At 32.8% G+C, this 18,225-nt stretch overlaps 2 protein-coding genes across 5 annotated transcripts in view; one reads left to right on the forward strand and one right to left on the reverse strand.

The window, feature by feature from the left end:
- Positions 1–1,498: 1,498 nt before the first annotated feature.
- The window catches only part of LOC25501648 (uncharacterized), a 33,489-nt gene continuing 16,762 nt past the window's right edge, over positions 1,499–18,225 (forward strand). Inside the window, exons 1-5 of one of the 4 annotated variants that reach the window (XM_024771843.2) lie at positions 1,499–1,615; positions 3,237–3,343; positions 3,445–3,744; positions 3,829–3,956; positions 17,510–17,676. In XM_024771843.2, the coding sequence (XP_024627611.1) occupies positions 3,250–3,343; positions 3,445–3,744; positions 3,829–3,908 (474 nt within the window). In that variant the 5' untranslated portion in view covers positions 1,499–1,615; positions 3,237–3,249 and the 3' untranslated portion in view covers positions 3,909–3,956; positions 17,510–17,676. Of the gene's footprint in view, positions 1,616–2,709; positions 3,344–3,444; positions 3,745–3,828; positions 3,957–11,567; positions 11,830–17,509; positions 17,677–18,225 lie in introns of those variants that run through there. The other 3 variants (XM_024771845.2, XM_024771842.2, XM_024771846.2) reach the window with 3 other exon arrangements.
- LOC11409723 (histone-lysine N-methyltransferase SUVR5) lies at positions 4,812–14,113 on the reverse strand. Its single transcript, XM_039829156.1, has 11 exons — positions 13,452–14,113; positions 13,005–13,313; positions 12,784–12,894; positions 12,388–12,498; positions 6,926–9,193; positions 6,555–6,716; positions 6,192–6,308; positions 6,002–6,105; positions 5,781–5,918; positions 5,369–5,456; positions 4,812–5,248 (listed from the first exon to the last, which is right to left on the reverse strand). Exons 1-11 carry the CDS (start codon positions 13,695–13,697, stop codon positions 5,141–5,143), a joined length of 3,762 nt encoding a protein of 1,253 aa, XP_039685090.1. The 5' UTR covers positions 13,698–14,113; the 3' UTR covers positions 4,812–5,140.

Here is an 18,225-nt window from a genome sequence, read left to right on the forward strand (position 1 = left end):
ACAATATATTTTTACAAAAATCTAACTCAACAAGTAGAGCCAGTTAATTGTTGGAGTTGGATCTAGAGGCTTCTGGTTTATGAAAATCTTAGACATTTTTGTTGGCTGGTGATGCATGCTAGCCTCCCTACCAATGCCTTTCGTGGTTCACGACATCTTACCTCTGATACTTCTTGTCAAAGATGTGGTGCATTTGTTGAAAGCGATATACATACTCTTCGTGATTGTCATATGGCAAAGAATATTTGGAGGCACCTTAGTCCTACTTATCCTAACGACTTCTACATACAAGATTGTCAGCTTTGGTTCAAACGTCATGCTGTTAGAGAGACAGGTCCTAGGTTCATAGTTGCCTGCTATGAAATTTGGAGGAATAGAAATGAAGAGATTTTTCAAAATGTTAGGAAAGCTAATTGGGAGTCAGTAAATAACATAATATCCTATCATTCTTCCATGGTTCATGCTCTTGGCCCAACAAATAAACGTCATGCGACTCGCCAGGTGCGTTGGAATCCTCCATCAGAAGACTTTATTAAAATCAATGTGGACGAATCTTCTTTTGGTAATGCAGGTTTTGGAGGTCTTTTGAGAAACAATAGGGGGAATTGGATTCATGGTTTTTCCGGATCTTGTGGAAGAGCTACCAATTTGTTTACTGAACTTTCAGCCATTTGGAAGGGTCTTCAGTTGGCATGAGATCTTGGTTATAGGTCTATCATCATGGAATCTGACTCTCAGGTAGCTTTGGATCTTATTGTTGATACTAAACAAAAGGCTTTTCATCCTCATGTAACTTTGCTTTCTCTCATTAGGAAGCTTTCTTCTCTTCCATGGGTAATCTCATTTAGTCATACTTTAAGATAAGGGAACAAATATGCTGACTGGTTGACTAAATTTGGTGCAACTAATACCGACTCCTTGAAGATGTGAACTTCTCCTCCTCAATTGGATATCACCATGCTTGCGGATACCTCTGGGATGTTTAGGCAACGGATTGGCCAGTTTGATTTTCTTGTCTTTTAATTTCCTCGTCATAAAAAAAATAAAATTACAAAAGTATCACCTATTAATGGATGGAGGGAGTAGAAGTTTTTGAAAAAATAAATTAAAAAAAATAGGATTAATACATGCTTTGGTCCCTTAACTTTTTTTGAATTTCAATTTGGTCCTCTAACTTTAAACTGTCTCAATTTGGTCCTCTAAGTATACCTCCGTTTACCCAAGTGATCTTTTCTGTTAGTATTTTTCAAAAAACGTTAACTTTATCCATGTAGCCAACATGGACAAAGTTAACGTTTTTTGACAAAAATTTACCATAAAAGACAAGTTGGATAAACGGATGTATACTTAGAGGACCAAACTGAGACACTTTAAAATTAAGGGATCAAATTGAAATCCAAAAATAAGTTATGACACCAAACCATATATTAAAACAAAAAAATATCATATAGTGTCAGACGGCTAATTTAGGGGGTTAAAATTTGAGAGTAAATATCAGAGAATTGTAAAACTGGTCAAATATATGAGCCTGAAGAGAGCAAAAACAAACACGCGCAATGTTATTTTCCCAGAACTTTCCATAGCGATCTTCTGATCTCTCCGTCGAGAGTGGATTGTAAGTTCTTTCTGTCATTCTACTTTTTCATATTTTCACAATTGCATTTTGCTGGGGATCGCTATCGCTACGTAGTTCTATTTAATTGCATGGTTATTATGATGATAGGTTATTGCATGTTCAAAAACTATTCTTCGTGGTCCAATTTAGTCCCTTGCAATTTGAGTTTATTTTTTGTACTTAAATTGTAAGGGACCGAATTGGTCTTCATTCTTTTAAAAATTTAAAACCTCTTTTAATGTATTGTTTTTAATACCAATTTCCAGTTTTACACTTATAATTTTCTCTTGATTGGATAAAGTTGAAAATCTTATAGTTTACCATTTCTACCACCAATAACTGTTTTTTTTTTTTTTTTTTTTTTTTTCTATTTACTGTGAGGTTTCTTTACAATTGTGTTTAATGTAATTGAAATGCTTTGTTTGTTTTTATTTCTGCTAACTTTTTTTTTGTCACAACAAAGTATGGAGTAGTTTAGGCAAAATATTTTGAAGTTGGGATGAATGATGGGGTGGTTTGCTTTTGTATTTGCCTTATGGTTTCTTTGTGATTAATTTTTGTCCTTGCTTAAGATGAGGATGAAATAAGCATAGCAGAAATGAGGATGTTGCGCTTGATGTGTGGTAAGACTATATGAGATATGATTAGAAATGAAAATATTAGAGAGTTGGGGTAACACCTATGGTAGAAAAAATGATGAAAAATAGACTTAGGTGGTTTGAGTATACAGAGAGAAGACCTATAGATTCTGTAGTTAAGAGAGTAGATCAATTGGAGATAGTCAGATCACCAGAGGCAGAGCAAGATCTAAAAAAACTATAAGAGAAACTATTAGGAAATACTTGAAGATTAATGACTTGGACCAAAATATGGTTCATGATATAACATTAGCCAACCCAATAAAGGCTTGATTGCCGTTGTTGTTAGAGATATGATATTCATACAACCATTTTGAAACAACTTTTGAACAACTTTCTCATACTCACATTGTATTCTAATTGTCTCTCTTTTTCTCTATTGTTTTTGACCAATAAGAAGAGAGAAGAAGAATGTTGTCCCAAAAGTTTTCACAAAATAGTTGTACAAATATCATTACTCTTGTTAAGAAGGAAGTGTATTGTACAAGAAGTTCATGAGTTCTATGATTTGAAAGATCTCGAGTTTCGCTCTGTTTGTTTTTGTGTGTTTTGAAGAGAGCAATTATTGTTGCTTTTTGTATCTGCTAATCACTTTGATGTTCAAGTGTTCTATCATTTTTATCTATTATATTTATTGTTACCCTTTCCATTGTTAATGATTCATGTTGTTCAATTTTACTTGTCACTCTAAGCGTATGTTTGGATGTGCGGCACATTTGTGAAAATTGCGGCAAAAAACCACAACAACGCAAAAGCTCCATTTTTTAGCTTCTAGAAATCACGGAAACTTTGCAATAAAAAATCCTTAATATTATTTTGAACTTTATAAACAACAAAGGAACAAAAAAATCTTAAAAATAAACGGAATTTATAACATAGGAATATCTCTTATTTTCTTGAGGCCTCGAACTTTGACTTACCATTTTAAAAACTACTTGAGATCTAGAGTAGACCCTAGTTTGAACTTTGAAGTCTTATTCCAGAGGACAGTAGAGAATGGCAACATCATCATCAAGATTATTCAATTTGTGTTCTTTACTAATGTCTACACTTTTTGCATACTCAGCCTCTGTTCAGTTAAATGACCCTGGTATTACTACTTTATATATCTAATTCACTAATTTATACTATAATCTTTCTGATTTATGTCAATTTCTGAAGTATGCTTTTTCTTCTTCTTAATTTGCATAGATTGGTATTTTTGGTTTCCCCTCTATTCATGTGCCTGCCTCATTAATCTCAATAGCTGCATCATGAAAATCAAATTGAACAAACCAATTGCCACAATTACTATATGGATTGGAATATTATTGTGTAGCAAAGTTGTGGTTGAAGATTATGTGTATGAAATAGCAGGGTTTTGGTCACTGGATCTTAGTGAGAGAGTTGTTAGGGAGAAAGTAGGAAGCATATTCGTTATTATATCTATATTCTTTCAGATGGAAGCTGCTTCTGATGTTCAAAAGGATATTTCAAACGTAGTAAAATATGGTGAGGTGTTTAAAAGGTGGAAACTCTTTTTGTCAAATCTTAATTATGCTAATTAGTTGAATTAATTGAGTACCTTGGATGCAGGGATGCTGGTCTTGGTGGTTTTCAGCTACTTGCTACCTTTTGTCTTTTTTGTGGTCCTAAAAGGTGAAATGAAGTTATAGTCCTAAAGTGTGATTTGCACTAAAATCACAATGGTTCGCCATGATTCTGTAAGTATTATCATTTAATAATTCATTGGGGCCTTACGAAACCGGCAACAGAAGTTGTCTTTGATAATTGAAATTATGGTAGGGTCTGCTCACAGTCTATGTTCCTTCAGATGTGAATGAAACAACGACTACATTTGGAAAGTGACTCTAAAATGAATGTTTGTATTCATTGGATGTGAGCATGCCCTACCATAATTTCAATTATCAAGGACTGAATTTTATACACACCAGAAATCAGAAATAGATAATTAGTTTCATGGGATGAATTTTATCCCAAAGATTCTGTTTCAGGTTTCAGTTTGTTTTTATTTGTATATTGCACTTTGTTTACCAACACTAAAAATAGATAAGAAGTTTTAATTACCTTTTTGATCCCTTAACTTATTTTTAAGGTTCAAGTTAATCCTTTAACTTTACAAAGTATCAATTTGGTCCTTCAGCTTTACTCCCTTAATCCATATTGGTCAACTTCGTCCAAACCTTTAAACCAACTCACTCTAATTCCATATGTGAGTTTGACATGGTAAGTAAGCATTGTAGACTAAGAATATATTGTAAATTTTATAGCACACAAACCAACTTTTTGAATGACCAAAGGGACACTTTAAGATTAGAGGACAAACTTGAACCTCAAAAATAATTTAAGAAACAAAAAGGTAATTAAATCTAAAAAACCTCTATAAATGAAATGTAACATTCAACAATACTCCTCAGAAAATTCTCAAGCAACCTAATTTTGTGATTTATTTAACCAAAAAAATAGAAAGGCAAGATAAACAACCCTAACATTCCTAGTTATTACAGAAAGACTTGCATTTAGTTTGAGAAAAAATTGAGAATAAAGTAATTAAAAAGTGCACAAAGCACGGTAAGGTTTCCTAAATTATTTTATATCAAAATCATTTTTATTTGTAATAGATAAGAAACAGATCATGCATCTAACCAAGTATACCAAAACCAAACCATAAATTATTTGGATTCACAAAGGTTTTCTTCCTCATTGAGATGTTCAACAATCAACATGTCACATCGATTAGGACACATCAAGTCTAAAATACCATGCAATTTTACAGAACACATACATAATCTCCTTATTAGACACTTCAAATTTTAAGCAATTAACTTATTCCCTCAACTGGGCAATCCAGAAATACTATTACAACAACAGAAATAATGTTTAGCTTCTAGTACAAGCGATTCCTGCACTTCGAAGATCCACACAGACAAGGAGATCCTTCTCCATCCACAAGCTCATAGTGATAATTGTAGGTTAATTCATCACCCTTAGCAATCTGTTAAAAAGAAACAAAGTTAAACCTAATGCATAATAATGAAGCGTTAATTTGTAACATGAAGGAAATTTTTCATTCGTATAAAATAAGTGATGAGTGCATATAGAGATGTGTACTCACATCTTGACTTGCGTAAAGACCGATATGTGAACGTTTACAATCCATACTCTCTACAAGAACTTGGTAATTCACAAGATTAGGTGAACAGCTGAAATAACAAAAAGAGCACACCATCAATAATTTTGTTTTAAATAGCTTATATTTTGTAAGGGTTTTTAATAAATGGTTGTTGTTTTTCAATAAAAGGTTGCTACTTTTAGTTTCCTTAACATGTGCAATATTGCACATGTTAGGCAAACCCTTTCTACTTTTTCATTTCTAATAAGTTATTAAATGTGTAGAAAACATTTCTAATGTATTTCAAATCTATAATTTCTGGAAGGAAATAATAGCAAAGTTCTAATCATGTTGCAAAGTAAAAATGAACAAATTGGACCATTCTATTTTTTTGTCTTCTCAAATATATGCTCACCTGTTATTGATGAACCTAGACACATTTCCATATCTAGTAGAATCAATGACATATCGAGCCTCTCTTTCGATCAATCGACTCATATCATTAACACGAGCATCAACATCATAGAAATAATCGCAATGTTCTTTTCCATATCTGGTATTGACACAGACCATGTCAGTAAAAATTAAGAATCATCAACCAACTAAATGAAATTATATCTTGAAAGAAATGTAAACCTTTCACGTCTGTTGCGTGCCTCTTGCTCGTCTAAAACCTCTCCAATGTACTCACACACAAATGTGCCGCGCGAAATAGCCTCACAAGCCCTTACACCCCATCCCTGCGAACCAGATAGTTATAGTTATATTATAACATAACAAGCATTTAGAGTCATTTTTAATTAAGCAAAAGAAGAATAGTGGACACCTTTTTCTCTGTTTTAAAAACTTCCAACTTAACATGAATTCCATTCTGCAATATTCTGTTTGGACAAGTTTTATCACATTTGCACTCTTCGTTGCACTCATACACAAGATAACCTTCCTGTAGTTTTGTAGAGAAATTTCCAGTATAGGAGAAAGATATTCATAAATTAATAATAATACATATATAAAGAAGGCAAATATGCTACATAATTGACTCTTAAAAACTAAATAAAATATCCTACACAATGAATATGTTAGGATTTTAGTATAATCTTGATTTATTGTTACCAATCAATGCCTATAATATTCGGAAAAACACAAATTTTGGATATAATGGCAGCTTACAAATAATGGAATATTTTACCTCCAATATGATTCGACCATTGTTATCATATGGAAACTTGCCGCGCATTGATTTCCCGAATATGTCTTTTGCAATATCATAATCATTATCAAAAAGGTATACATGATCACAAGTTTCACGACAGCAGGTAGAAGATGAGCAATGGCATTTCAATTGCATACCCTGCTAACAACACAATTGGTTAAATATTATCTGGAAAAAAACTATAAGGATAAAGTGAATGTTAATGAGTTCTTGAAGAATTTGGTCCAATTTAGCTTATTTCTTAAACACAATTATAAGTGAAATAAGAAACATTTAGTTTAGTATACTAGACATTTACTCCTATATGATTAGCTTTATCAAATAAAAATAAAGTCAAAATTAAATACCTCATAGTCAAGACTTGGCAATCGACCAAACATCGGTTTTGTTACATAAGTAAAGCTCTCCCAAGGTCTATGAAGATTTAAATATTGCTCTTGCTCACAAAGAGAGTCTAGTATTTGTAGATCCATTACACAAATCACAGGAGTTGATTCCATCCCAGAGCTTATGTCATTGCACAATTTTATAGCCTTCTGCGACGATCCTAATCTTGTATATTTTGAATCGATGATGGATTGAGGCTCATCTTGGTTCATTTCAATACTTGCAGGATCTGATGCATTTGCATATATTTTCTTTCGGTTTTGTTCATTCAATGCATTACATCCTCTAGGACAAATGAACCCATCTAGATGCCAATTCACAACAATTTCATTCTCACTGCAAAGTTTTGCTGCCTTCAAATAGATCTTTTCTGGCAAATATCCATATTTCTCCTTCAGTGAGGCTTCAAGATTGTCTCTGCAGCATGCAGTGCAAGCGATTGATAAAATATCAAGATCTTTAGGTTGCGGTTGAGTTTGATGAATATTAGAAAACAAAGTATTTGCAACTTCTAAGCATTGAGATTCTTCCAATTCAACAATACATGTTGTCTCGTTTACATGTGGTTGTTGCATGGATGTTTCCCCCGTCTCATTTAACTTTCTTGCTTGATTTCTTCTCTTCAAATTAACTCGAGCACTTCTTTTGATCCTATTTGATGCTTTTTTAAAACATCTTTTGGATTTCGGACGGCTAAGTGTGCCAATTTTTAGTCTGTGAGCATAATAACGAACTCCCCTCTTTGCCAAACGCCTCCTAGCTAGACCGCGTTCCATATGAGCAGCTTGATGATGACGTCCAAGATCAGGCAGTAAATCAAATTTCAAACCACAAAACCTGCAACTTAACTTCCGCGAACCACTTGGGTTCTCAAAATTATTATTGTCCAAAGAAGCTTCATTTCCCTGCCCAATTGTTATAGGAGGATCATCATTGGTAGGCAAAGTTAGTTCCTCAGAAGCTTTTGAAAGCTTAAATTCGACTGGGTGAACTGACTTAACATGCAACCATAATTCCTCCATATTTCCAAAATGACTACCACAAGGAATACATAGTAAAAGCAGGCAATTTTCAGTAAACGACACATGATGTCTATTCTGGACGTGTGATTCCAGTAGCTTCTTGTTAGAGAATGGATCAAAACAAATGGCACAAGCATAACTTCTGAATAACCAATGGGCTTCCTTTATATGATTTTGCATCCAATGATCGCCAAGTGTTTGGTCATTAGAAAATTCTTCAAAGCAGATCTTACACTTATTAGCATTCTCATTATCAAAACATGAGTATTTATCACGATCATTATCATATTTGGGAGAACCTGTCTGGTGAAGAGTCTCTATTTCATTGTAATCATTACCGGAAAGCATGAGCGTTTCACCTAATATGTTCTTTGCAGAGAAAGAATCATCATCATAATCATCATCACCAGTGAACGCCATTGGATCGATCTCCAATGAACTTTCTGGATGCACCAACAGAAAATCATTGTTGATATGGCTCTTTGAACCACTACAAAATTCTTCAGCCTTCCTCTTCAATGTATGGCAGTTTGAGCTCTTGTTCACCTCAACATTGCGCATATGTTTCTTGCAAAATGGAAAACTGGGAAAGGAATGATGCTTGCACTTGGTCCCAGCAATAGTTTTACCACAGCACATTGGAGTAAGAACTTTAGCACATTTTTCTTTTTTCCTCGAGAAATGCACACAACAGTATATATCGTTTCCAATTGCCATTCTCACACATTGCCTCCCCTTGGCTTCAATGTATGCTTGGCATCGTCGATACTCAGCATCATCCTTTGTATCAGGTTCTACAGATATTTGAATATCCATTTCATTCACATACCTTGATATTGTCCCATTATTAAACATCATCTCAGAATCTACAGGATGAACTGCGACTTTACTCAATGGACTGATCAATTGACTAGGAAGCGCAGTTTCCACAGGTACCTCCACAATTCCTTCTTGTCTAGAAAATGTATTTGCGCGGCGAACATTAAGTTTAGGCCTTTTGCTACCATCTTGAAGACTTGCTTGGTGCAAACCATCATTACTAAAAGAATGTTGATGTGTGCTACTGTTGCTAGAAAAGGAAATAAATGTGGAAAACCATTTCATTACATCATGGTTCCCTGTTTTCCGCTCAAAATCTAATTTTTGTTGTGTCGGTGCATCGCGGAGAGTGTGGACATCATTCCACAAAATAGAATCAAACAATTCCTGAACAAGAGGAAAAGAAACGAGTCAACCAAACGTATTGAACCTTTTTTTTGTTATTAGGTATTTAAAAAAAAAGGCTCATGTATTCATTTATGAGTTCAAATAGTGTTTTTTTTTTCTTTGTAAAATTCTTGTAGAGTGATAATAGATATATCAAGAATACATCTTAGTAATGGAGAATATTCAAAGTATATACACAAGGTGATCTTATTTAGAGGTTGATCCAGACATCATGCTCTAAAAGGGAGAAAAACACAGCATTTAATAATTAAACAAGTTTAACACAATTAATACAAGTAGAACTATTCAATTGCTTTGTTCATTACTAGAGTTAGTCCTCCAAAATCCTTGATCCAAACATAGACCTAAATTTTGTCTTCCAAAATCCTTGATCCAAAAATATACTATATGTTTTGGATGAAGATGTGGTGTTTAAACCATTTGCGAAGTTGCTATTAGATCAATGTGATGATCCTCAATATTTTAGACTCCCTTCGTGATGGCGTGTCTAAATAGTGGTATCAAAAGGTGTTTGACTTGCATGTGATTGATTCAGAAGTTTTCCTAAAATGTAGTGCTCAAAATGTGTTTCACCTTGATGCATGTAGTAGCCAAGACCTAGAGGAAAATGTAACTGCTTCTATTTCACGTCCCACGCCAGCTTACCCCCTCTTCGACCTCCTACCATTAGTTATTGGTCGCATGACAAAAGAGAGGGGAGTCTTTGTCGAAGTATGACTTTGGAAGTAGGCACTTCAGTTATATGCTTTGAGGGTTCACTAGATGTCCCTACATGTGTGGCGTAGCCTTTATGGGGTAAGGGTAAGCTATAGTGACCCCGCCAATATGGGTCCGTCCTATCCCATAGAGCGGCCACGTGGTTCCTAATTGTCACAACGGTACAAAGTTTTCCAAGCACGAGGCTTGGAGGGGTGAAGTGATTGATTAAAGTGCCATCAAGAAATAGCTAACTTCAGAAATGGCGGTACATAGCCCCAAGCACGAGGCCTATAGCCGGAGGGCGGCGTAGTGATTGATTAAAGACATTATTGTCGAAGTATCGGGATTTTGCTATGGCGTTTGCAAAGGCGTTTTATTATGGTAACACACAACCCCCTAACTAAGAGGTGCTTAAAGTCCATTAGAGATATGGTTTCTCCCCCCTTTAGCCGACGTCATAATTGTTAGCATGACGCTATAACACATTGCAGAAGACATGTCTGTGTGTGTTTCACACATATCCTTATATGAAAACGGCAGATCACACTGTCTATGATTGACGACTTTTCAAATTAGAGATTCAACGGTTCTTATCTTATACTTAAAGTTACTTCTTCCAATATGTTCCCAACAATTGCTTCTCAAAGGTTAACTGGAGCTGGACCCTTGGATGTCTGTAAAAAACACTCTGAAGCGAGGTTTCCGACACCCTGATATTTATACCCCTTGTCTGAGAGATCCTTTTATCCCTTGATTATGGTGGAAGCATTATTTATAATCCTCAGCCTTCACCCAACAACTATAAACGTGTAATTGTCAACGTTAAGTTCTCATCGTTTTCACTTTGTAAACTGCAGGTAACCCCCTCTTTTTTTTTACCTTTATTTTTGTCTCTAGTTTTTAAAATGATTTCGATTATGGAATGTGATAATGAGGGAAATGTAGTTCAATCTATGAAATCGATTGTATCGTAAACTCAAGAAAACCTGATGGTATCGATTGGAATGTCTTTGATTGAGTGTGGAAGCCTCTCTCTCTAACTCGGTCGGGTTCGGTCACCGTTGGTCTGAATTTCTCGACTCGAACCCACCCGTAACAACTCAATCTAAACCGAATTTAAGACTCATTGACCCGTGACCCGTTTACACCCGCATGTTTCACTCATTTCTCCCATTTTTTATTTTTTTTTTGGGTCAGGCCTCAGATATTTGTCCAACCCTATCTAGGACGGGTGCAGATCCTCTCCATTTTATGAGGAAATGGCCATCTCAATTTCTTTTCACATAAACAAGACATGTGGCAAATTAAGATATCAATGGCTCACATATTTTTCTTCACACATATCAATCAAAAAAACTTTATATAAGGAACAAAAAAAAAACTTATTTGTTCATCTTCCATAAAAAAAAATTATTTCTTCATCTCGCGACCCAACCTAGCCTGAGGTTCCGCAGCCGTCGGCACTGAGGTTCCGTTGCCACACCTTCGTCGTCGGCAATGTAACCTTCACTTACCAGAATAACTTGTAATCTTTCAATTCCCCTTTGTTTTCTTTTCTTTAACATTGAATGGGTTTTACTCATAAATCATGACCAATTTGAATTGGCATGGGTAGACCACCAATGGAAAATAAACAGAATCAATGATGATACAGATCATATACAACTCAAGAAGAAGAGTCCTCTGACAGTGACACCAAGACAGAACAACACAACGATGACAACACGAAGACGAGTCAGAGCGCAGCGATGGCAATTTCATAAACAAGACTGGCGATGTTGAAACGGAATGAGAAGGTGTGGTGTGGAAGGCTGAACTCAGAGGGGGGGGGCAAGGCTTTCTAATTTCTATGTTTTGTTTTGTAATGAATCAGAACCATTGATTTCAACTTATCCACGTGTCCTGTTTTTATTAAAGGAAATTGTGATGGCCATTTCCTCACCAAATGGAGAGGATCTGCACCCATCTAGGACTTCATAGTAGATTCATCAAAATCCTTAATGCTATAGCACTAACGTGTTGCTGTGGTTTCTATTTGACAATACAATATTAAATAGCGGTTATGACTACATTGTAGCGTAGCAGAATTTGAACAAAAATCACTATCGTTCTGCAATACACTATTTAGTGCAAAATAATGTCAAATAGTGGCTATAACATTGTTGCATAGAAAAATTTAAACAAACAGTTGTTTTGATAAAAAAGAATAAAAAATTTGTTATGTGTGAGCCCACAATTGATAGCATAACTTTCATATAAAATAACAACGAATTTAGACAGAGAAAAATGTCTCTTTTCTAAGGAGTTTTACTCTTAGGTTACAGTGGTTATCTTCTGTAATGCATCTATTATCATTTCAGTAGTATAATTGTTTCTTTTCTTTGAATTCAGTTTCCTATCAGATGATCATTCAAACATGAATAAAATTCCTTGCTTTCTCAATTCATAAATTAGATGCCAAAATTATAAATTACCTCCTGAAGCTGCTCTATTATTTCAGCACTGTTTGAACTCTGGCATCTTTCATCCCAAGACTCAGAGGAATGCACTTTCCAATTGTCTTTTATATATTGTTGCATTATACTCTGTAAAAGGAAAACAAATATGTTATACTACCTCAGCTTCCTAATAAGGAAGTTATGAAAATATTAATTGAATGAAACCATGATAATGGTATTTAAACATTTATCAACTGAAAATTGAAAATACTTGTAGTTGTGAAATTTTCAAACTACTACTACATATTCAGCTACAAAAAAAAAAAAAAAATGCACAAATTATGCGTTACCTTAATTAATTGTCGTAAAAGTTGTCAAAATACAACAAAGATAAGAAATAAAAAATTTAAGCTTATAGGAATAGAAATTTACCTTTTGCAACCTCTGAACCATTCTTCCAAGATCTGAATAATGTTGACAACGAGAAGCTTCCATAGCAAATTGCTTCCAAACCATCGCATTACGATAATCTTCTTTCAAAGCCTATATGTAATGTAAAAAAAAATTCAAAAATATGTAGAGATTACAAAAAAAATAAAAAAAATAAAAATAGGGGTATGGAGAAGAGGAAAATAGCACCACCAAAAGCATACATTAAGATGAAGCTGATCAACCATGTAGAGCATTTCGACAGCGAGCTTTTGCATTATAAATTGTCGCGCAATCCCCAAGTCTTGTACCATTTGCAATCCTTCTTGATAAGTTTTATATGCTATAGGTTGAGGAAACTTATCAATTGATTGAACAAGAAGCATATCAACCCATGAAAAACTCCTTGTTTCCGGAGAAAAAATGACGAAACATTTGCTTTGTTCATCAACATGAGTTGGTTTGGCTTTCACAATTGATAATGGCCAATCAGCCATTGCACATTTGATGCCTGCATTCCACTTCCCTTCCCACTGCAAAGACAAAGACACACAAATTAACATGCATCACTTTCTTTTTATAAGTTATTTCTATAACAAAAGATAAATAAACATAAAGTAAACAACTAAATTTTTATAGTAAGATGTAAATATATATATATATATATATACCTTGAACCACACAGCCACAGGTTCATCTACTTCATCTCTGTTGTTTTGTGATGTTTCGCCTTGAAACTTATCCGCGGTGATTTGTTCGAATCTTTTATGGCCAGACGGATTCATTTGGTCTTCACTAGATGAATCTTCACCAACAATGTCTTGTAACGAATCGTCACTCAGTATGTCTTCTTGACGATTTTCAACACAAAGGAGTTCTTCAAAATGTGTATTTTGAACACATGGAAACATAACCATGATTAGTCTAATCTAATACTCTTCCATCAAAGATCATTCCATAAAAAAAGTAAGATAATGTAGTGTTTATTATATATAGTAATTAATAAAAGACTACAAATACATATAAAATTTCAATGAAAGAGGCTGAAAATAAAACACAAATTACATATATAACTTCAAATTTTAATGGATCACCACAATACAATTTTTTAGGTTAATCAATAAATGCAAGTTCAAGTTATATTAGTTAGACCATTTTAATATGCTATAGGACGGGTATGACTGATGTTTGACAATATTTTGTACTGAATTATGTATGATGAAACATTAGTTCTTTATATAAATTTTGCTATGATTTCCTCGAGCACAGTCAAAATTAGATATCTTCGAGCACAAAAGTTTATATATCAGCAAAAAAAAACTAACAAAACAATCTATATAGCAACATATAACTCATAAAATCAATGTGTTCTAACTTCTACAACAATTTATTTACTGATAAATGTTAATAATAATTTAGACATCATTTTAAAAAAAATGTTCTTATGCTATTGAAAAAACAAAATTTTATTACTAGATTAATCACTAGTAATTTAATATTTTATTACCATGGTTAAATATTGATTAAGAGGTTAACTACCAGATTAATAGTCAATTTAATAACTAAAACACTTGATAAGTACATCACACTTGAAAACCCAAATCAAATCATCGATTAAATTTGGTATATAAAAAAAATAATCATCATATATTAAAAAAAAAAACTTATATGTAAATCAAAGTTAATAATCTTTAAAAATCAAATGACCTTAAAAAGCATCATGAGAAAAGATTCAACCTTTAATTGAACGACGATCTGAAAAATAGCACCCTAATCCACGATCTGAAAAATTGAAACGAAAACTACGGAATTGCCTCCACGATGAGCACGATATTAAACCCTCCTAATTCACGATCTGCAAAATCGAACCAAGATCTGAAGTTATTAATTTTTTTTAATGAAACAGTGTAATTAGATAAATATATAATGGAGGATCAACATCGATCTTTCATGCAATCAATTATATCATCATTGATGCATGAAAATTCCTAATAAAATATAAATTGTTCTTCTTCTAGCCAAGTTAGGAAGACTTTGTTAATTTGACTATAAGAATAAATTTTATGAACATACCTCAAGTTAAAATAGGTTCACCATCAAAATTGAACCAAAATTGACAACCAAAATATTGTAACGTAATTTAGATAGACATTAGCTAAGCAAAAATTTATGAAATGGGAGCAGTTGTAAATGATAATATACCTTAACAATTTGAGGGGGAAAATTCATGCAGAGAGAAGTGATTTGGAGACCATGTGAGTGATGAGTGTTGTGGATGGATGGGTGTTAAATTTTATGTAGAATTAAAAATGTTTGTGTAAAAGGATTTGAAATTGAAGTATGTGTTCTCTGCGGCTATTGAAAAATAAAATAAACATATATAGTGACCACAATTACCTAGGTATAATAAAGTGCTTCTGTGTTTGGGGAAAAAGTAAGTGAAGATGACATGGCGTTAATTATTTTATTACTTTATTTTGTTTTTTTTAGTGTTTTGGTAAAAATATTAGATTTCATTTATAAAAAAAAAAAAGAATTAAAAATGTTCCGTGAACATAGCTCAGTTGCTGGGACATTATTATATGCAGAGACCGGGGTTCGAACCCCGGACACCCCACTTATTCACTCTATAAGGTTAATTTTAGCCACTAAACTACCTGACCAACAAAAAAATAAATAATATTAATTTTCGATTACACACAGGATTGAAATAAAAGATCGCAGAAAGGTGATAATAAACAGAAACATTAATATAGATATTAGTAATTTTGTTCAACAAAGATATATTATATTTAACGTTAGAAATTAATTATTATATTGAAAATAGAAAAGTACGTTTTTATTTTTTATTTTATGAAAAAAATGTGTTATCGTCACTATTACTCCTGAGTTGTGTTGGTAGCAACCATTTTCAGGTGCAAGTAGGGGAAGGTATCACCATATAAGAGAAAACAAAATTCTTTTACACAGATTCCGGCTTTCATACTCTTTTTTCTTCTCTTTTTTTTTATCTTTTACACGTTCGCACTTGATATGTGTAATAAAGCAGCTCTTTCAAAAACGTCACTCAATTTTTTTTCCAACTAAAAAGATAATTTTTGGTGAATTAAAAAGACAAATAAATTTCATTATTTGTTTGCCTAGATCCATGTTAATTTTACATTCTTTTTGCTAGGCCCATGTTAATTTTACTTGTATTGTTTATTATGCCGGTATTTTGATCAGAAACCACCATTTTTATTATTATATTATTAATTTTAAGATTTGGTAAAATAATTATGATTAAATAATATATTTTTATGCTGAGAATATTCTTTTTAAACTTTTTCTTGGGAAAGTAGAAAATATATAAAATAAAAAGAAATATATACAAAGTCTGGATGACATTAGACCTGATCCAGGAATAGCTCAAGCGGGAATACAACGTGATAAGTAAGTTCAAGTGGATCAACTCAAATCTATCTTAACAAAAATACACTAATCACATGTGCAACCCAGCGAACCCGCGTACAGGCGCGAAACCTTACAAAAAAAAAAATGAAAAGTGAATATTACATAGAACAGTTAGAGTTTAAATATGGTGAATGGATCGACCGCCAACACGATATCAAAATTTAAGTGTTAAGAGTTCCCTGATCAACAATAAACATAAAAAACTCTTTCGAGCAATACTGAAGTGAAGGTAGACAAGACCCCTTGAAACATGAAGATCTCAACCAATCTGAAATATCAGAGAAGCAAAAAATCATACCACCAAACACAACGGTTTCAAACAAACACGTAAGAACTCATGTCGAGATATAAGTCAAATTCTTTTTAAACCTTATTATATAAAATAAAAATATTTGTACCAAAAAAATATAGAGTAAAAATATGTTGCATCAAATTTTGATATTGGCAATTTTTTTTACAGTAAAGTTTTAGCAATTAATAAATTTGACTACATTGAAACCTTTTTTTCTTTAGGATGACTAGATTGGAACTCGGATATGTATATGTAACTGAAAATGACGTAATATTGAATAGAGAGTTTGGATGGATTAGGTTTTGGTCATAGAGAGTTTCTTTCATAACAAAACGACAGCCATAATTCTAAGCCTTATTCTATTGATTGACTTTTGTATATAAAATGAGTTTTTAACTGTTGCGTCATCCTCACATAAGAGGGATGATTTAGTGTTAATTTTGACATAAAATTATGGCTAAAATATGGTTTTAGTCCCTGCAAATATGCTTCGCTTTGGTTTTAGTCCATGTGAATTTTTTTGTTTGTTTTTGGTCCCTGCAAAATTTTTTGTTTTTTAAAATAGTCCCTGACCCCATTTTTGTGATGATTTGCATACGTGGCACATGATGACTGAACCCATTTTATAGTTTTTGGTCCTTGCAAAATATTTTGTTTTTTAAAAAGGTCCCTTCAAAATTTTTTGTTTTTGAAAATAGTCCTTGAAGGACTATTTTCAAAAACAAAAAATTTTGCAGGGACCAAAAACATTTTTTTTTCACAGGGACTAAAACCAAAACGAGGCATATTTGCAGGGACTAAAATCATATTTTAGCCTAAAATCATTCATCCGAAGTCTTTTATTATTAAATAAGTGATTTTCACATATTTACAGTATTTTCTGGTTGTTTTTATACAATTTTGTTTGTTTTGATTTCTCGTTTTAATGCAGTGTGTTTTTAATTTTTCGTTTTAGTGTGGTGTTTATAAGTTTATTTGATTCAGGATGAAAGATTATTTTTCGGCAAGTGCAGATTCGATCAACGACTTTAGTGTCGTTAACGTTGTAGATCCAATGACATGAGTATTCTGGAGACTTGAATATAATCATATTTGTATGCATTAAATAGATGTTTTATGTTATTAACATAGATTCTACGAGTTTGTTTGCAGATTCGTCTTTTTTGTTTTTAACGACTTTAAATTTGTATTATATCAAAATATATTCTATCAATTTAAATGAATGAATATCATTTATCTTGGTAAAAGAAACGGTTGCGTATTACTCCCCAATCTCTTAATTATATGAAGGAGAAAATATCAAAGTCAATGAACTTATTTATTGTTGTAGTATTTTTAAAAATGACAAAATTACATTTTTAGTCCCTTAACTTAATTTCAGATAACAGTTTGGTCTTTTATCTTTTTTTCATTTCAATTTTGTCCTTTTTGTCCATTTTCATATACATTTTCAAGCATCAAATATAATATTCTTAAACAAACATAGACGAGGATCATAGATTTGAAGACTGAAAGACCATAAGAAAATAAAATCATGAATTTTAAGCTTAAAATTTCATATGAAAATAAACAAAAACGACCAAACTGAAATGAAAAAAAGATATAGTATTGAATACACTCGTTAGTATATATATTTGGAAGAACCAAGTTCACCCACTGAAATTTGTAATGGGAGAATCGAACCTGAGACTTTGACAGAT

This window comes from Medicago truncatula, chromosome 8, assembly GCF_003473485.1.
Source record: "Medicago truncatula cultivar Jemalong A17 chromosome 8, MtrunA17r5.0-ANR, whole genome shotgun sequence".
NCBI classification, from domain to species: Eukaryota; Viridiplantae; Streptophyta; class Magnoliopsida; order Fabales; family Fabaceae; genus Medicago; species Medicago truncatula.

Bases quoted from the DNA above. Each gene is read 5' to 3' on its own strand.
- LOC11409723 (XM_039829156.1), bottom strand. From the start codon at position 13,697: ATGGTTATGTTTCCATGTGTTCAAAATACACATTTTGAAGAACTCCTT. The intron at 13,314-13,451 runs GTATATATATAT...TTGTCTTTGCAG, and splicing joins CTGTGGCTGTGTGGTTCAAG to TGGGAAGGGAAGTGGAATGC. The intron at 12,499-12,783 runs GTAAATTTCTAT...TTCCTTTTACAG, and splicing joins TGGTTCAGAGGTTGCAAAAG to AGTATAATGCAACAATATAT.